The sequence below is a fragment of the Cryptotermes secundus genome, unplaced genomic scaffold, assembly GCF_002891405.2.
Source record: "Cryptotermes secundus unplaced genomic scaffold, Csec_1.0 scaffold1274, whole genome shotgun sequence".
NCBI classification, from domain to species: Eukaryota; Metazoa; Arthropoda; class Insecta; order Blattodea; family Kalotermitidae; genus Cryptotermes; species Cryptotermes secundus.
Genome location: NW_019718632.1, coordinates 769,419 through 784,154, shown reverse-complemented (window position 1 = coordinate 784,154; position 14,736 = coordinate 769,419). Strand labels below are relative to the sequence as shown.

General features: G+C 48.2%; 1 protein-coding gene across 4 annotated transcripts in view; it reads left to right on the top strand.

Moving 5' to 3' along the window:
- LOC111863049 (adenylate cyclase type 5) overlaps positions 1–14,736 on the top strand; it is a 144,051-nt gene that overhangs the window by 90,224 nt on the left and 39,091 nt on the right. For 3 of the 4 annotated variants that reach the window (XM_023849002.2, XM_033750969.1, XM_033750972.1), the window contains 4 exons: positions 1,291–1,399; positions 2,847–3,119; positions 7,001–7,427; positions 7,998–8,281. In XM_023849002.2, the coding sequence (XP_023704770.1) occupies positions 1,307–1,399; positions 2,847–3,119; positions 7,001–7,427; positions 7,998–8,281 (1,077 nt within the window). In that variant the 5' untranslated portion in view covers positions 1,291–1,306. Of the gene's footprint in view, positions 1–1,290; positions 1,400–2,846; positions 3,120–7,000; positions 7,428–7,997; positions 8,282–8,505; positions 8,544–14,736 lie in introns of those variants that run through there. The other variant, XM_023849011.2, reaches the window with a different exon arrangement.

Genomic DNA, 14,736 nt, shown 5'->3' with positions numbered 1-14,736 from the left:
CTTATGAAGGAGGATCACGCAAGTCTCTTGTACCGCCTGCAAGTGTAACACAGTATTAGTGATGCTGGTAATGTGCTTACCTATTTGACCATGGTGGCTTTATGTCTCCTTGCCCTTGCGAGTTATCAAGAGAGGATTTTTTTTCCTAAGAACCTGTGCTTGTGACTTATTAATAATTTGTCATATAAACATTTAGTTTCATACAGATCACTAATAATGTGTTTGGAGAGGTGTGCCGGTAAGTTGTGTCGACTGCTTTCTCGACGCTTCGCGTCGCGCCGCACAAGAGGACAGCGCAGTAATTCTGGCTGTTATGCACCATCGCTAGAACTGTCGAATCTTCAAGATATCGGTTCTATTCAGGACTGCACGCCATTGGAGTCTCCCTCGTATTGGTTTCAGCGCTTAATTATATTGCCCCGTGTGGAGGCCGGTTAGAATGCCTCCACCGCAGCCCTGCGAGACGTAGGAGGCGACAGGAAGGGAACCCGGTGCTAGTGGGTACATCAGTACAGACACCTGGTCCTCCAGACTGCGGGTTGGCCGCAAGTTCTGAAGCCCTTGCGCTGCAAGAAATTGTTGCGAAATCCAAAGGAATGCAGACCGCTCGCAATCTGGCAGAACCTTTTAAGGAAGGCTGTGGCTCAACAAGGTCTGTTCTGTCGATGATGATGATGATGATGATGATAAGTAAAAAAGAGAGAAGTAAAGCTATCCTTGTAACAGGCCGTGGAGGCCCATGGGGTTGTGAGATATTGAGGTTCCCGCATTTTCTAGACAATCGGCTCACAGAAGGCGGTGAGGTTGTCAGCCTTACGCACCGGCCGCCCATTACCCCCAAGAATATTCCTGGTACTCATTTCTGTTAGAGGCTGAGTCGACCCCAGGCCCATAGTGCGGCTGGAAGGATTAGGTCAACTGGAAAAAATCCAGTGACCTCATCGGGACTTGAACCCGCGACTTTCCGGCTTGTAGCATAGTGCAGCAACCAACTTCGCTACCGCGTGCCCCTGATGATGATGATGACGATGATGATAATGATGTTAATTATAGTACATGATCGGATCCATTCTAAATGACTCGTGTAAAACTAATGAATTTATGTGAAATCATATCAAATTTTCATTTAATTAAAATCTGAATTCATTTGAACGTATTCTTGTATTTATCGTAATGTAAATTGTGTACTGACATTAGCGACTTGTGTCGTGAATGCTGATGCGCTCTGCATTACCCACGGGGCCAGAAGGGCGTAACGAGGATATTACCACTTGCTGGTTCATGTTACAGGTAGTGACGGCATGTAATGGCCGGCTCCATGCACACCAGCGACAACCCACCCAGGGATTGGAAGCAGAGACTCTCGCTACGAGGTCCAAGGCGGTCTGTTATAGAGGAGGTGAGTTGACCATGCAGGGAGTCCGTCACCATGATTCACCCCCCTTCGCTACTAAACGGACTTGTTTCCCCATTGAAATGCGGACGTTTTGTCCGATAACGTGTCCTCAGATGAGTGCAAATATTCCAAAACAAACAATAGAATGAAGAGGCAGGATACACGCGCACGCGCACAGGAACTTTCATCGAGTTGATGGACGGTTAGGTACCCGTAAATAGTTGCGACCCGTCCTCTGCACCTACGCCTGGACACAGAACGTCTGCTTTGTCGGCCGGCGAGGCATTTTTTGTACAGAATGTAATGGGTAGGTTCGAGTGGCGTGTTTGCACTTCGATATAACTCACTGACGTAAACGTCACTGGATGGAAGCCGAAATATTCCGTTTGTTCTGTAATATACAGGGTGTCCCAGGAGGAAATGTCAATATTCTGGAGGTCATTCTAAGCAAAAAGTGCATATGTACATATGTCCTGTTCCGAACGGTTTCCGAGATAGAGCTATTTCACTGTACAGACGAGCAACACGCCATGCCCTCACACGAGTCGCGAAGTGCATTGATGTTGATGGCAGAATTTTCGAAAATGTATTATACTGGGTAAACTATACCAACTTTTGTCTCTTGAACAATAAATACCGGCATTAGAAACAGTACATAACATCTCTTTCTTATCAACAATTTTGGAACTGTACTGTGAAGTAGCTCTATCTCGGAAACCGTTCGGAACAGGACACGTGTACATACACACTTTTTCCTTAGAATGACCGATACTGTGACCTCCCAGAATATTGAACTTTCCTCCTGGGACATTCTGTATATTATAAATCTTAGTTGTTTGTTTTTAAACGTTTGGTTTCGTTTAGATGCGCGTAATTCGAGAGAATATTTCAGGTTACTGAGACATGATTTTATCAGATATTGCCCACAAATCATGACGCGGGCACAATTCGCCGCGTCACTTGGCGCCAGCAACTGCCGCTACTGACATGGAATCTGTTCAGCCTTCGCTCGCCTGTAATTGCTTTCACACTTTCGGGCCCCTGTTCACCGACCTTTATCGTTACGAAGTTTAGACTCACGAAAAGTTGGGACGGCAGTTGCAAATTTTCGGATCTATATCCGGCGTGTGGAGCCAGAGCTTTCCACTGTCCAGCTAATTATCTGTGCAGGTTGCACCACATCAACCTCGCTGCAAAAGAGCGTTATCGGGAAATTACGTGGTTGTGGCGTATTTCCTTCAAACCAGACCCATGTATGTATACATGTGTGTATGTGTTTGTTGTCTGTCTCTGTCTGTGTAGGCATCAGTACCCTCTCTGTCTTATCACTAATGTGCTTGCATACTTCTGCAATTAGTCAGTTTTTTGTTTGCCTACTTGCTGATCTGCTTCGTGTTTGAAACATTCTCTTTGTTGCGCACTTTCTCTCTCGTGAGGTCACGTGTTGTAGGAGCTGGCGGCCGCGACGGGGAAGCCCCGGTTTACGCGTCGCAGTCTCAGCCTTCGGCAACATGGTCGGGCCGGTTTCGCGGGCGCCATCAGGAGTCGGCAGGCGAGCCTGGAGCTGTCCAGCTCTCCAGCGCGGTCTGCCCTGCTGCCGGAGGTTCACACACCGCCGCCTGTACCCCGCAAGTCCAACTGGGAAGTCATCGAACACTTCTCGTCTTCGTCTGGCTCGCTGACCCGTGGAAGTAAACCTGCGCAGTCGGCTACCCTCATTGCGGTGAGTCCGTGTAACACCTGCCCAGAGAAATTTTGTGACGCGAGACCCTGGGGCACTGTGGAATATTACAAACGCGCGATATGTAATATCTGCTGTTCCCGTGCCTGCAAACAAACAAACAAACAAAGGACGCCGGTTGTTACGGGGATAACAAGAAAACAGATTTTATTATTATTTTTTTGTGTGTAGAAAATCTTCCGACAGTGACTGCTTGGAAGACAAAATTACAGGGTCAATGTTAAAATGCATCTTTGGGCTTGTAACCCTATATAATTGTCTTCTTTTGTTTGTTTGTTATCATGTTAGGTATTTCAGCAGTTTAACCTCTCGCAAAGTCGCAGGAGAATTAACTTTCAGTCGTATTGTTAGGTGCCCACCAAGTTAGAATTACATCCAGCCAATATTTTTGAGCAACAAAGGAAACGGGTATTAGAATGTGAATTGGATTGAAGTGCCTCACAATGGCGACATTTAGCATTAATGGTACTGAACCCTCTAGTTCTAATACAGTTTGAGTACATAAATATGTAATGCCATCTGTCGGAAAAGTTGTAAGCAACGCGTTTTTTTCCAGCAGCTGACTGCGAGCGTTCTAATTGTATTCATCTTTGTTCTAAGCACTTATATAACATGTTAATGGCTGTAGTTTGTACGGGTTCGCTCAGCCGTGCAATAACTTATATAAATATTAAGTTCGTGGCAGAACTATTCATGAAACGGCGGGACGTCCAACTTGTTTAAAGATTCTAGCCCGGCGCTCACAGCCTAGAAGCTACTGCCCTCGTCTGTCACTCCTACAAATCTTCCGGTTTGAACCAAACTGTAAACACAGTACCCAAGTTTTACCGCCCATTTCCCAACATGGCGGTTCAAGACATTCGCTAATCCAAGTCTTAATTTTAGAAATATTTCCGTTCATGGATTTTATTTATTTTTTTAATTCGCATAGTGGGAGGTGGAGTCCAACTGAGTCCAATCGGAACGTCGGTCACTGATTGGCCTATTGTACCTGCCCCGGGTGATTATGATAATGCAGAATTTAGTGGAATGAAGATTGACAGGGGAAACCGAAGTACTCGGAGAAAACCTGCCCCAGCGCCACTTTGTCCACCACAAATCTCATTTGGCTAGACCTGGGCTGGAACCCGGGCCGCCGCGGTGGGTAGCCAGCGACTAACCGCTTGAGCTATGGCGCGGCCAGCTCATGGAGTTACGCTGATAGTCAGGCAGTGACTCGTTTTAATTATATCACAATGGTGTCTCCTTTACTCCTGTCACAAGAATGCCGTAACATGATTGGCCATGAAATCTCTCAGCGTAATCATTTTTGAATGAACAACTCTGCGGGTAGAGGAGGCTGGAGAGAGAATCAGAAAGCTCCTCTGGTTCCAGCTACGTGCCCCTTCAGGGGTCTGCAGAAACATGAAGCAAAGTAGATGGACTTGAAGAGTGCGTGGAGTGGTTCACCACAGAGGGAACTGGAATCGAGAAACACTCGGCCTCACAGAGTGCATCCAGTTACTTCTTCTTCTTCTTCTTCTTCTTCTTCTTGGCTTCCCCTGTTGCCAGGATATTAACCTGTTGCGCGTTGTTCACATTTAAAGAAACGCTTTTGTGTTAGAAAGTTTCTATGGCAACGTATAATTTCTCCTGTTGAAAAGCCACGAATGGTTAACTTCAAATGCGTGGAGAATGCAGGGCACGTTTTGTTCACTGGAATTATCAAACAAACACACAAACAAACAAAAAAGCGAATCCAGACCAGAACGGGCTGTGCTTCTGAACACACATCTCGAGCGTGGCATGTAAAGGGCTATACAAAGGGTTTTCGTCGAGGAATTTGAGCCCTGACAGAAGAGCACCGTGAGTTGAGTTTCTGTAACATACACGTATCTTATTAATAGCATTGCTTTTCGGTCGAGTAATTGCAACATATTGGTTTTCCCTCACGCGGGGGCTCATCTGGGGAGATTACATGGAATCGATTGCCTACCAAAGCGGCTTTCATCTGTTTATGACGGGTTTCGATGGAGGGGCAGGCGGGCGGCATAATTAAGCGCCGGGCACAGTACATGATATTTAATAATGCCATAGAAGATTTGGATCACTGATCCACTGCACAGGGCGATGTTTCACTCCTGCACGCACTCCTGTCCCTCCACACTCGCTCAGGCGCGCTGTGCCGATGTGGACTGAACAGGTAGCGGTCATACTTTGTATCTTCTGCATGGACTGGCTATCCAGACAGGATATCACGAGATCGGTCCCCCCCGAGTATGTGCTGTTTACAACCCGCCGGCGTCCCACAGCTTCCTGCCGTATCCCACCCTGCTTACATTTTGCAGATACTCAAGGGCAACAAGCGTAAAAGTGAGAAAGTGTGAGGGTGTAGTGAGGGGCATGATATTTGAAAGGGAAAGGGCAGAACATTTTCTTTGGCTTTAAGGTTCCTAGGCAGTGCCCGCTCGTCCTTCTGGTACAGGTACGTTTGAGACAGGGCAAAGCTCTAGGAAGCGAAAAAGGTAAAGGTTTTGAGGCGGACTTTAGTTGTGAGCAGAGAATAGAAGTAGGGCAGGGTCTTTACTGCGCATGATCGGAATTAGTTTCGATGTTTAACATTGTGAGGTCTGCGTTTGTTGGGAATTAGGGTCTAACATCTGGATACTACCAGGACGAGATCTGATGTTCCCAATGGGAGGGGTGCACGCCAAGCAAGGAATGCAACATGGACATCATTTGGTCCAGGACCGAGAGGGGACGAAGTGAAGATGGAAGTAGCGAGATGCACTACATTTTGAAGGGGAGGGCCGTGTTGGTTTCCGGCAGCACTCGCTCAACTTACGGTTGAGATAGGGTAAAAAGTTGGGAAGTGGAAAATGGCCTTTGCTATGAGCAGAGGAAACAATTGGAACAGGGGGTTTGCTGCGTATGGTCGGAATTTTTATGTTAAATTTGGAAGGGCTGAATCATGGCAAAGTTTAAATACTAACACAGGGAGGGCCTGCACTTGGAGCATGCAGTGCAACGTGAAATTTGGGTTCCAACTTGCTCTAGGACCGAGGGAAACCACGGAGAGCCTTGGTCGAGTTGTCCGGTCGCAGGACCTTCCGAATGCAGACTGGTTGCTGGCCAATAGTTCGGCATTTGCATACCCGGCCCTGATAGGAGTCCCCAGACCAACCGGCTAATGCAGTTTATGGAATTAATTCCTGTTTATTCTGAGAATCATTCGAAACAATAAATGCACAGTGTGGGTGGAATGTGGAGTTTGTGGGAGCGATCGAAAACCAGCAGAAGGTCTGTTAGTTTCCCTCAGGCCGTCCGTCTCTACCACAGAAAATATCTCTAGAACCACAGCATTGATTTTCGTGGAAAGCCATATAGTCCATCCGACATTTTTAACGACGATTCTTCGTGAATACCTACGTCCGTTTCTGCATGTACAAATAAAATACAGTTATTACTGTAAGAGGCCGTGGAGACCCATGGGTTTGTGAGACGTCGAGGCTCCCATATTTTTCTAGACATTCGGCTCACAGATGGCGGTGAGGCTGTCAGCCTTACGCTCCGGTCGCCCTTTACCCCCAGGAAGATTCAGGGCACTTTTCTGGAATGCTCTAACCCTTATCTCAATTACTTTATTTTAAAATGCAAGAAAACTTCATGTCTTTACTGTCGGAATCCGTTCGTTGCAGATGGCCACGAAAACAAACCTCTGGTACGCACGCAAGCAATGAAAATGCATACAAAATTCTAGTCGGAAGCCCGAAAAAGAAAATACCGACCAGAAAACATGGTTCTATATGGTGGCATAATATTAAAATTGATAATAGCCATATGAATGCCTTCATCAGCCGATGCAGCGTCGTGCTGTCCTCCAGGTTGGTGTGTCCCGGGGTGCGAGCATCAAGGAGGAGGAAGAGGAGGAAGCTGGCGGTGATGTGGGTGAGGGGGGCATGGAGGGAAGGGACCGGGCAGACGCCACGGACGCGGAGTCCATCCTGCTGATGACGTCACGGCCCAGCAGCGGAGCCAGTGCCACCTGGTGGCATATCCGGCGCCTGTTGCACCACCTGTGCAAGTCACACCGCTTCAAGAACCCGCAGGTGGAAATGCTGTACCAGCGGTACTTCCTCCGCATGAACCAGAGCAACATGACGCACCTGCTCGTCCTGTTGCTCGCCCTGTGCTCGGTGCTTGGTCTCCTGCAGCTCAGCGCCGTGCTCTTATCCAGCTCGTGGGGTGGCCGGGAGCCTGGGCTCATCGCCGTGGGCATGACTCTCACGTGCTGCGTCGCCGTGTACGCTGGTGAGTCGGCTGTGTAAGCAATCGGCGCTCGTCGTGAGAAACACGCGCTTGCCGCCATCTGTTAATTACGTCTGTATCTTCTTGGTCATCATCCTCCTGTCTTACGGAAGTGTCTCTCTCGAGGCCTCTTTGTGACTTCCAAGAAAATTCCTTCATGACTCCCATGAAATCAGCTTGCCATACGGACATGATTCTCCCTTGAGGAGTCATATTTATACTGTAAGGATCGATGTGTCTTTTCTGAGGACTTTTGTATCCTCAAGGTCCCCTATGTCACCGCGAGGCCTCCTGTGGTTCTGCCGAGAACTTACGCCTCTCTGGTAAATTGTTTCAGGCCCCCGGGAGCCATGACTTATATTTTTATTTCTCACGACGCGTGTCTTCTCAAGGCCCCCAGTGTCTCCCAAATGCCTCTGTCTCCCCAAACCCCCAAGTCTTCCCAAGGCCCCCTGTGTCTCCCCAAGACGCCCTATGGTGTCCTCAATACTCCCTATGTCTCCCCAAGACCCCCGTGTCTCCTCAAGGCTCGCTGTGGTGCTGCCGTGAACTCGTGCCTGTCTCTGACTGCAGGGCTGGTGGCCATACTTTCTCGTCCCGCACTGAATGAGCTCTACTTGCTGGGCGTCTCTTACGTCGTGCTGGCCACGTTCCTGGCTCTAGAGGTGACCCTCGCCACGTCCACGCACCCCCGCGCTCCTTCCACGGGAGTCGGGGCCGCCATGTTCTTCATCTACCTCACGTACTCGCTGCTGCCAATCCGCCTTCTGGAGGCAGTGGGGGCGGGCATCGTGCTCTCGGCCGCGCAGCTGGCCTGCGTGCTATATCTGCACCACGAGGATGCCGTCTGGAGGCAGGTGAGTGAAGTAGATTAGGCACTGGCAGATACAAGGAACGCTATGAAGGTCTGGCTGAGAGACTGTCTGTCAGTGGCGTGCAGCTAGCCTGCGTGCTATGTCTGCACCACGAGGATTCCGTCTGGAGGCAGGTGGGTAAAGTAGATTAGGCACTGACAGATATGAGGAACGGTTTGAAGGTCTGTGTGACAGACTACATGCCAGTGGCGTGCAGCTAGCCTGCGTGCTATATCTGCACCACGAGGATGCCGTCTGGAGGCAGGTGGGTGAAGTAGATTAGGCACTGATAGATATGAGGAACGGTTTGAAGGTCTGTGTGACAGACTGCCTCTCAGTGGCGTGCAGCTAGCGGCGGGAGGGTTACTTGTTGGAACAAACTCTCGGGAAGTGGAGTGTCACTCACAGTGGCAATATTCGCATATCCCATTTCTGTAAGATCCATCTTAATATTGCCAGTTCATCTGTGTCTAGGTCTCTTCCCTTTAGGTCTTCTAATTGACAAATTATGCGCATTTCTTAACGTCCAGTGCGGGCTACGCTCCCCACTCCCCCCCCTTCGTGCTCTTTGATTTGATATCCCTAATGACATACGTCGAGCTGCTCTTTATGCAATCCGACCCTCACTTGTCTTTTCCACTTCCTAAGTCAATCGAGAGGCGTCAGCACCGTTCCCAAACACCCTCAACTACGCATGCGCCTCCTGTGATGTGCACTCCACACAGAACTAGACAGAACTAGCCCGGGCGAGCTGAGTGGCAACAGCAAGAGTTGCCCGAATCCATCATGAGTGCTGTTCCCCCCATAAATTGTCATTTTTTCCTTATTTTCACACGATGTATTAGCGGGCTTCGGGCAGGGTGGCCGAAGAATCGAGGCTTGATTCCCAGCAGGAACAAGATATATTTCTCTGCTCGACAGCTCTCAGACCTCCTCTGAGGCCTAGCAAGCCTCTTACCCATTGGGTACGGGCGCCCATTCGCGGGGGGTGATTCATCTCGATCTGCGATATTAAGAATTACTGGAGCTATACCTCCACTCCCCTGCACATATTCATGGCGTAGTGCTTAAATAAGCGTATTGCCATGCTGTTCTGCCATCTGGTGACACACCAACTTGCTTCTACTGCAGCCAATTAGAAATCCGATATATCGCTGCTGATTCCTGTGTCGTCATTATCACCTGATCGTGTGAAAGGGGGAAGCCCAGACCTCGCTAATTGGCAGCTTTCAGCTAGCTACAAAGCGAAATTCGGGACGCTTTGCTCTTTTCATACGCGGTCCCTTGTTGAACCTGCAAGGAAACGAAACAGAACGCGGCCTACGGAACAGCTTATTTGGCGTGTCGTGCGAGAGAAGATAAATGCTCTGTTACAGACATGGCTGTTTCCTGTTGTAGTCGCATCCGGAAGGATTTCAGCAGATTCATTGTGTCTTTGTATGTCGGTTTGTCTTCGTCGTGTTGTAGTGCAGTCACACTCTGTGTAATGCTGGGCAGTTGGGAGCAGGCGCGAATATGGACGCAGTTTTAGTAAAACTCATAATGGCTGACTTGAAATATTTGTATACGTGTCGGAGGATGAGATGATCATGGCATGTAGCACGCAGAGGAGGAAGTGCCTACGAAAACGTAGGCTTTCCTGGGAGAATAATATTAAAATGGATNAAGTGCCTACAAAGTTTTGGAAGTAGAAATTGATGGAAGAATACCATTACGAAAACGTAGGCTTTTCTGGGAGAATACTATTAAAATGATCCTTAATATAATAGGACGGGAGAGTAGAGTCGATGCTTCTGGCTGTGCTTAGAACCCAATGGCGGGACTCTTGGCGAACGTGGGAATTGAACCTCGGATTCTGTAAAGTATCAGGAATTTCTGGAGTATCTGAGCAACTACCAGCTGCTCAAGAAGGACTAAATTTCGTGGAATTTGTTAGTTAATTAATGAGTTAGAGTGTCGGTCGGTCAGTCAGTTATGTACGTGTGGAACCTGTAACTCCATGTTGACGTAAACAAGTCACGAATGTGTTAACTTAAACATACTTCAAAATACTAGATATCACTGCCGTTGGTAGATAACGGACTTCATTCATAGATAGTTCTATAAACTTACCAAAGAGGTCTCTGAATGCCACTGATTTTGCAGCAGAGATAAGTTTGTGGCCGTGTATTTGGAACTCAGAAAGGACGGGCCGAGTGAGTGCGTCACTGCTCAGATAAACCTTTACACCGCGTGCCCCTGAATGTACATGATTTTGTTGTGACGTGCCCGTATGGCTTCCAATGGTAGGATGATTGATGAATGATGAATTGGAAAGGATTTAGAAGGAATCGGTCGTGATCTAGTCGAGGCATTGTCCCGGAATTGGATTGAGGGACTATGACATTCATAAAAAATCTCAGGTAGGGCGGGCGGTATCATAGCCGGGATTCCAACCTCATGTCACCCGAATACAAGTCTGTAGCGTTGCCGCTGCAGAGGAGAGGAGACTGGGTGCAGTGTCAGTCAGAGTATCACAGCTGTTGCTTTCACCGACTGCTAGAAGAGCAGTGCGCCTCCCAGGTATACCGGCCAGCCTCACAGAGTGCACCACAAATACTCTACACAAACAGACATATATATATTTGTTAGCGGCATGTGTATGCATGCTTACTTATGCAAATGAAGTTACTGCTTCTGTGTGGCTAGGAATTCTTAGAGACGGCGAACTCCAGCCCACATTCGTAGGCCGCAGGGTGCAATTTGAGTTGCCAGAATAACCTCCTCTGTAATTAACGAATACAGTAAAATGTGAATTCAGTGAACACTGTACGGATGCTAAAGAGAATCGAAAAATAGGCTCAGTTTCAACTTGTAAAATTGTAAGTTTATCAACTGTAGAGTGCATTTTCAGAAATGGAACACACGCCACTGATCATCATGAAGTTTGACTGAACAGTGGTGATGACTGGGATGTAGGTGACTGCACCCCACTGAACCCCACTACATATCTTGTACAACACCGATATGATAAAACTGAACGCAATAATATGGATAACTGGAATGTGACTGCACGCCACTGAACGCCACAACGAGCTTTACAGAACTATGATACACACCATTGATCCCCATAAAATGGAAGTGAGCGGTACTGATGACTGGAAGTGACTGCACGCCACTGATTTCCACAGTAAGGCTGGCCGAGAGGGAACTCTTCAGTGCTATTGCTGGAGAGCAAACAGGTCCATGGTCACCGGGCTGCAGCCGAGTTTACACATGGCGCTGATTTACGAGGCACTAAATCACGGCTGGCTCCTGGAGTAGTAACTACATAATCGTCAGACCACACTTATGGCATGACGCTGGCAACCTCGCCATGTTGATTTCGCAACAACAGAGCTGCTATTTCCTCTTGACCGAAGTAATGCGCAGTGGTTTCCGTGCATCAGGTGAGCGCATTTGTACGTTCCTTACCCGAAACTCCTCTGTCACGGGGTCTCAGCTGGGGATGTGACTGGCGGTGACTGCCATATTTTCCGGATGCTGGGGGTTTCCGTGAACTTCCTCAGCTCCGCTAGTTAACTGCTGGGCAGTAAACCCACTTCAAATTATGTGAAAACCACTTCCTTCCACTCCATTATTCATTGCTCTTCCAGTCACCCGACGCCATACCGTCACAGCGTCGTTACACAGATCAGTGCACACGGAGAATCTTTTGGAAATGGCGATTTTTTTGTGGCTAGCGAAAGTATCAGTGGCGTGCATTCAAATAAAACGAGCGGATGTACATTTCTATGAGCTGAGGGAACGTTTTTAGAGAAAAGGGACTGGACGATGTTGATATTATCCTTGTAGAGCAACCTGCTGAAGCGGAAGCGTGGAATATTCGTGGCCGGAACCGGAAGTTCTGTGCCGAGCAGTGCGGGGAATTCAGAGTGCGAGACGAAGCACTGCGTGTGGGAGAGGGAGAGGGAGAGGGTGAAGACGAGAGTGAATAAACAGATAGGCTTGTCATTAAACATATATATATGTATATGCCTCTGTTCTTTACTTTTCGGGGGTTTTGCGTGACTTAATGTCGCTACTGAACAAGCTCGCTTGTTATTTGTTTTTTTCCTTGCCCAGACGTTTAACATTTCTATTTAAATAGACCATTTCACCCCTTCGCTGTAAATATTCGTACTGTTTCTTAGTTAATTTAACTCTTTGTATGCTAAGTTATTTAGAGAAAAATGCAGAAGGTTTCTGTAACGCGCTGACTCATGTTTCTCGCGGTTTCAGACGTTACAAAAAATAAATGGCATTTAATTTTAAAGGATTCTGACGCTCGTGTATTACACGTGGAGTTACTTGAATTCTGGTCTGGTTTTCTACAAGGAACGCAGCGTTTCGGGCACAGAACAGGGTGAACAGGGTGGGCAGGCAACTACCCAAATCGGTAGGTGGAGTGGGTATCATCCCTCGCAAACTTTCACACCTGAGGACGGAAATAGATCCTGTGTGCGAAACACTGTGGACAAAATCCAGGAATTCGGTTATGTGGAGAACCGGCCGGAGGAGAGGAGAGGAGAGGAGAGGAGAGCAGGGTACCTAGAAGACAGAGTTTTGCAAAATTATCAACTCCGGAGCCGATGAACGAAGACTTTAGAATAACTGGGAACGAACCGGCAGCATTCTGATTTGTGAAACGTGTGGGTTTGATCCCCGAGAAGCGCCGCGACGCCCTGCCTGCACAACCCCTTTGTGCCCACATCTCGAGGCCTGGCGCTGTCGTGACGTCACTGAGGGTGAAGTAGGTTAAGCAGCGGTGAGGGCTAGCAGGATGCAGGCCAATAATAATGTGGGCTAGTGATCCCGCAGGTTTAGGCTATGAGGAAGGGACATTTGCCTGCCATTTCATTCAGGAAACAAAGCGAGGCTGGTGTAGTTCCATGCATGGGTACCGGCAAACCATAGGAACCTGCGTCCGTATCAGGGGGCCTGGGTAGACACATGCAGCGTACGCAGATAATGCGGCTGGAGCGTTCCCCTCATGAAAACTGAAGCAGCAGGCAGTCAGCAAGACACGGCGCGCCACTCAGTGCGCCTGGGCCGTCTGCAGGTTTGCATTTTTTATGTCACGGCAGGGAATCCCAAACCCACGTTACCACGGGAAAGATGAAGACGGGGTTCGGGGGATGGGGGGGTGTAATATTAATGTAGATCTTAAAGAAACTGGGTGCGAAGCTATGGACTGGAGTCAGCTGCAAATTTAAAATTGAATTGTCGCATTCCTGTTGTATTAAATGTATCCTAATTACTCATGGAGCTGAGCCCTTCTGGAGGAGCCGCCAATTGTGCAGCTACTCAAGAATTTCCCAGCATTTTATGGAACCCGCAGGTTCATTACAGTGTTCACAAGAGCCCTGCACTTGTCCTTATCCTGAGCCAGATCAATCCAATCCATACCATCCCATCTTATCTGTCTAAGATACATTTTAATATTGTCCACCCACCTACGCCTTGGTCTTCCCAGTGATCTTTTCCTTCTGGCTTTCCCAAATATATCCCATACTCATTCCTCGTCTCCCCCATTCGTGCTACAAGCCCTGCTCACCTCATCCTCCTTGACTTGATCACTGTAATTTTACTTGGAGAAGAGTACAAGTTATGAAGCTCGTCATTATGGTTTAAATGTATATTATGTGTTTTTCAGTTAGAATAGAATTTAATTAGATTGTCTTTTAATTACCTTTTAATTTTTTGTTGCAATGAAGGTTGTATTTGGAAAATCTGTGCTCCTATGTGTATGGATTCATATGGCTCAGTGGCGGGCTGTTGTGAACACGGTAATGAACCTGCGGGATGAACAGATGAGCAACTATGGGCAGCTGTACACTCTGGAAGAGCAACAAGTGGCGTGCGTTGCAGGACTGACCCTCCTGTCCCCATCATTGCACAGGACTGACTAATTGAACGTTCGGTCCTCTTGATTCGACGGCGCGATGCCTCGGCAAGTTACAAGCCGCGACTGACTTGCCTTGTTACAATCACCCCCCCCCAAGCTCCCTGTACACCGGTACCGGGGGCTCTTTCCTCCGAGGAGTGAAGCTGACCACTCACCTCAATCTCGTTCCAAGGTCAGCAATGGTGGATCTCTACTTCCAGTCCCCCATACGTCTTCGTGGCTTGGTGCATGCTTAATTAAGCGCAGGGACAACTTCTCTGTTTTTACTGTGTATCTGGCTGGCTGGAATGTGATCACGAAGACAGGGACTTTCTCAGCCGTTGTTCAGGGAAAGCGAGTGAGCGCGATATATTTCATTATTATTATCTTATCTGCGAGAAGGCAGGAACTCTTCATCGCCGCTGTACCCACGCCGGCTCCTGGGACCCCACCAAACCTCCGAAGCGGTGGGCTCGGGGAGTAAAGCGACCGACCACTCACCTCCATCAAGTGCCTAGGTTAAGAATGCGTGGAGTTGTAACGCCTGTACTTG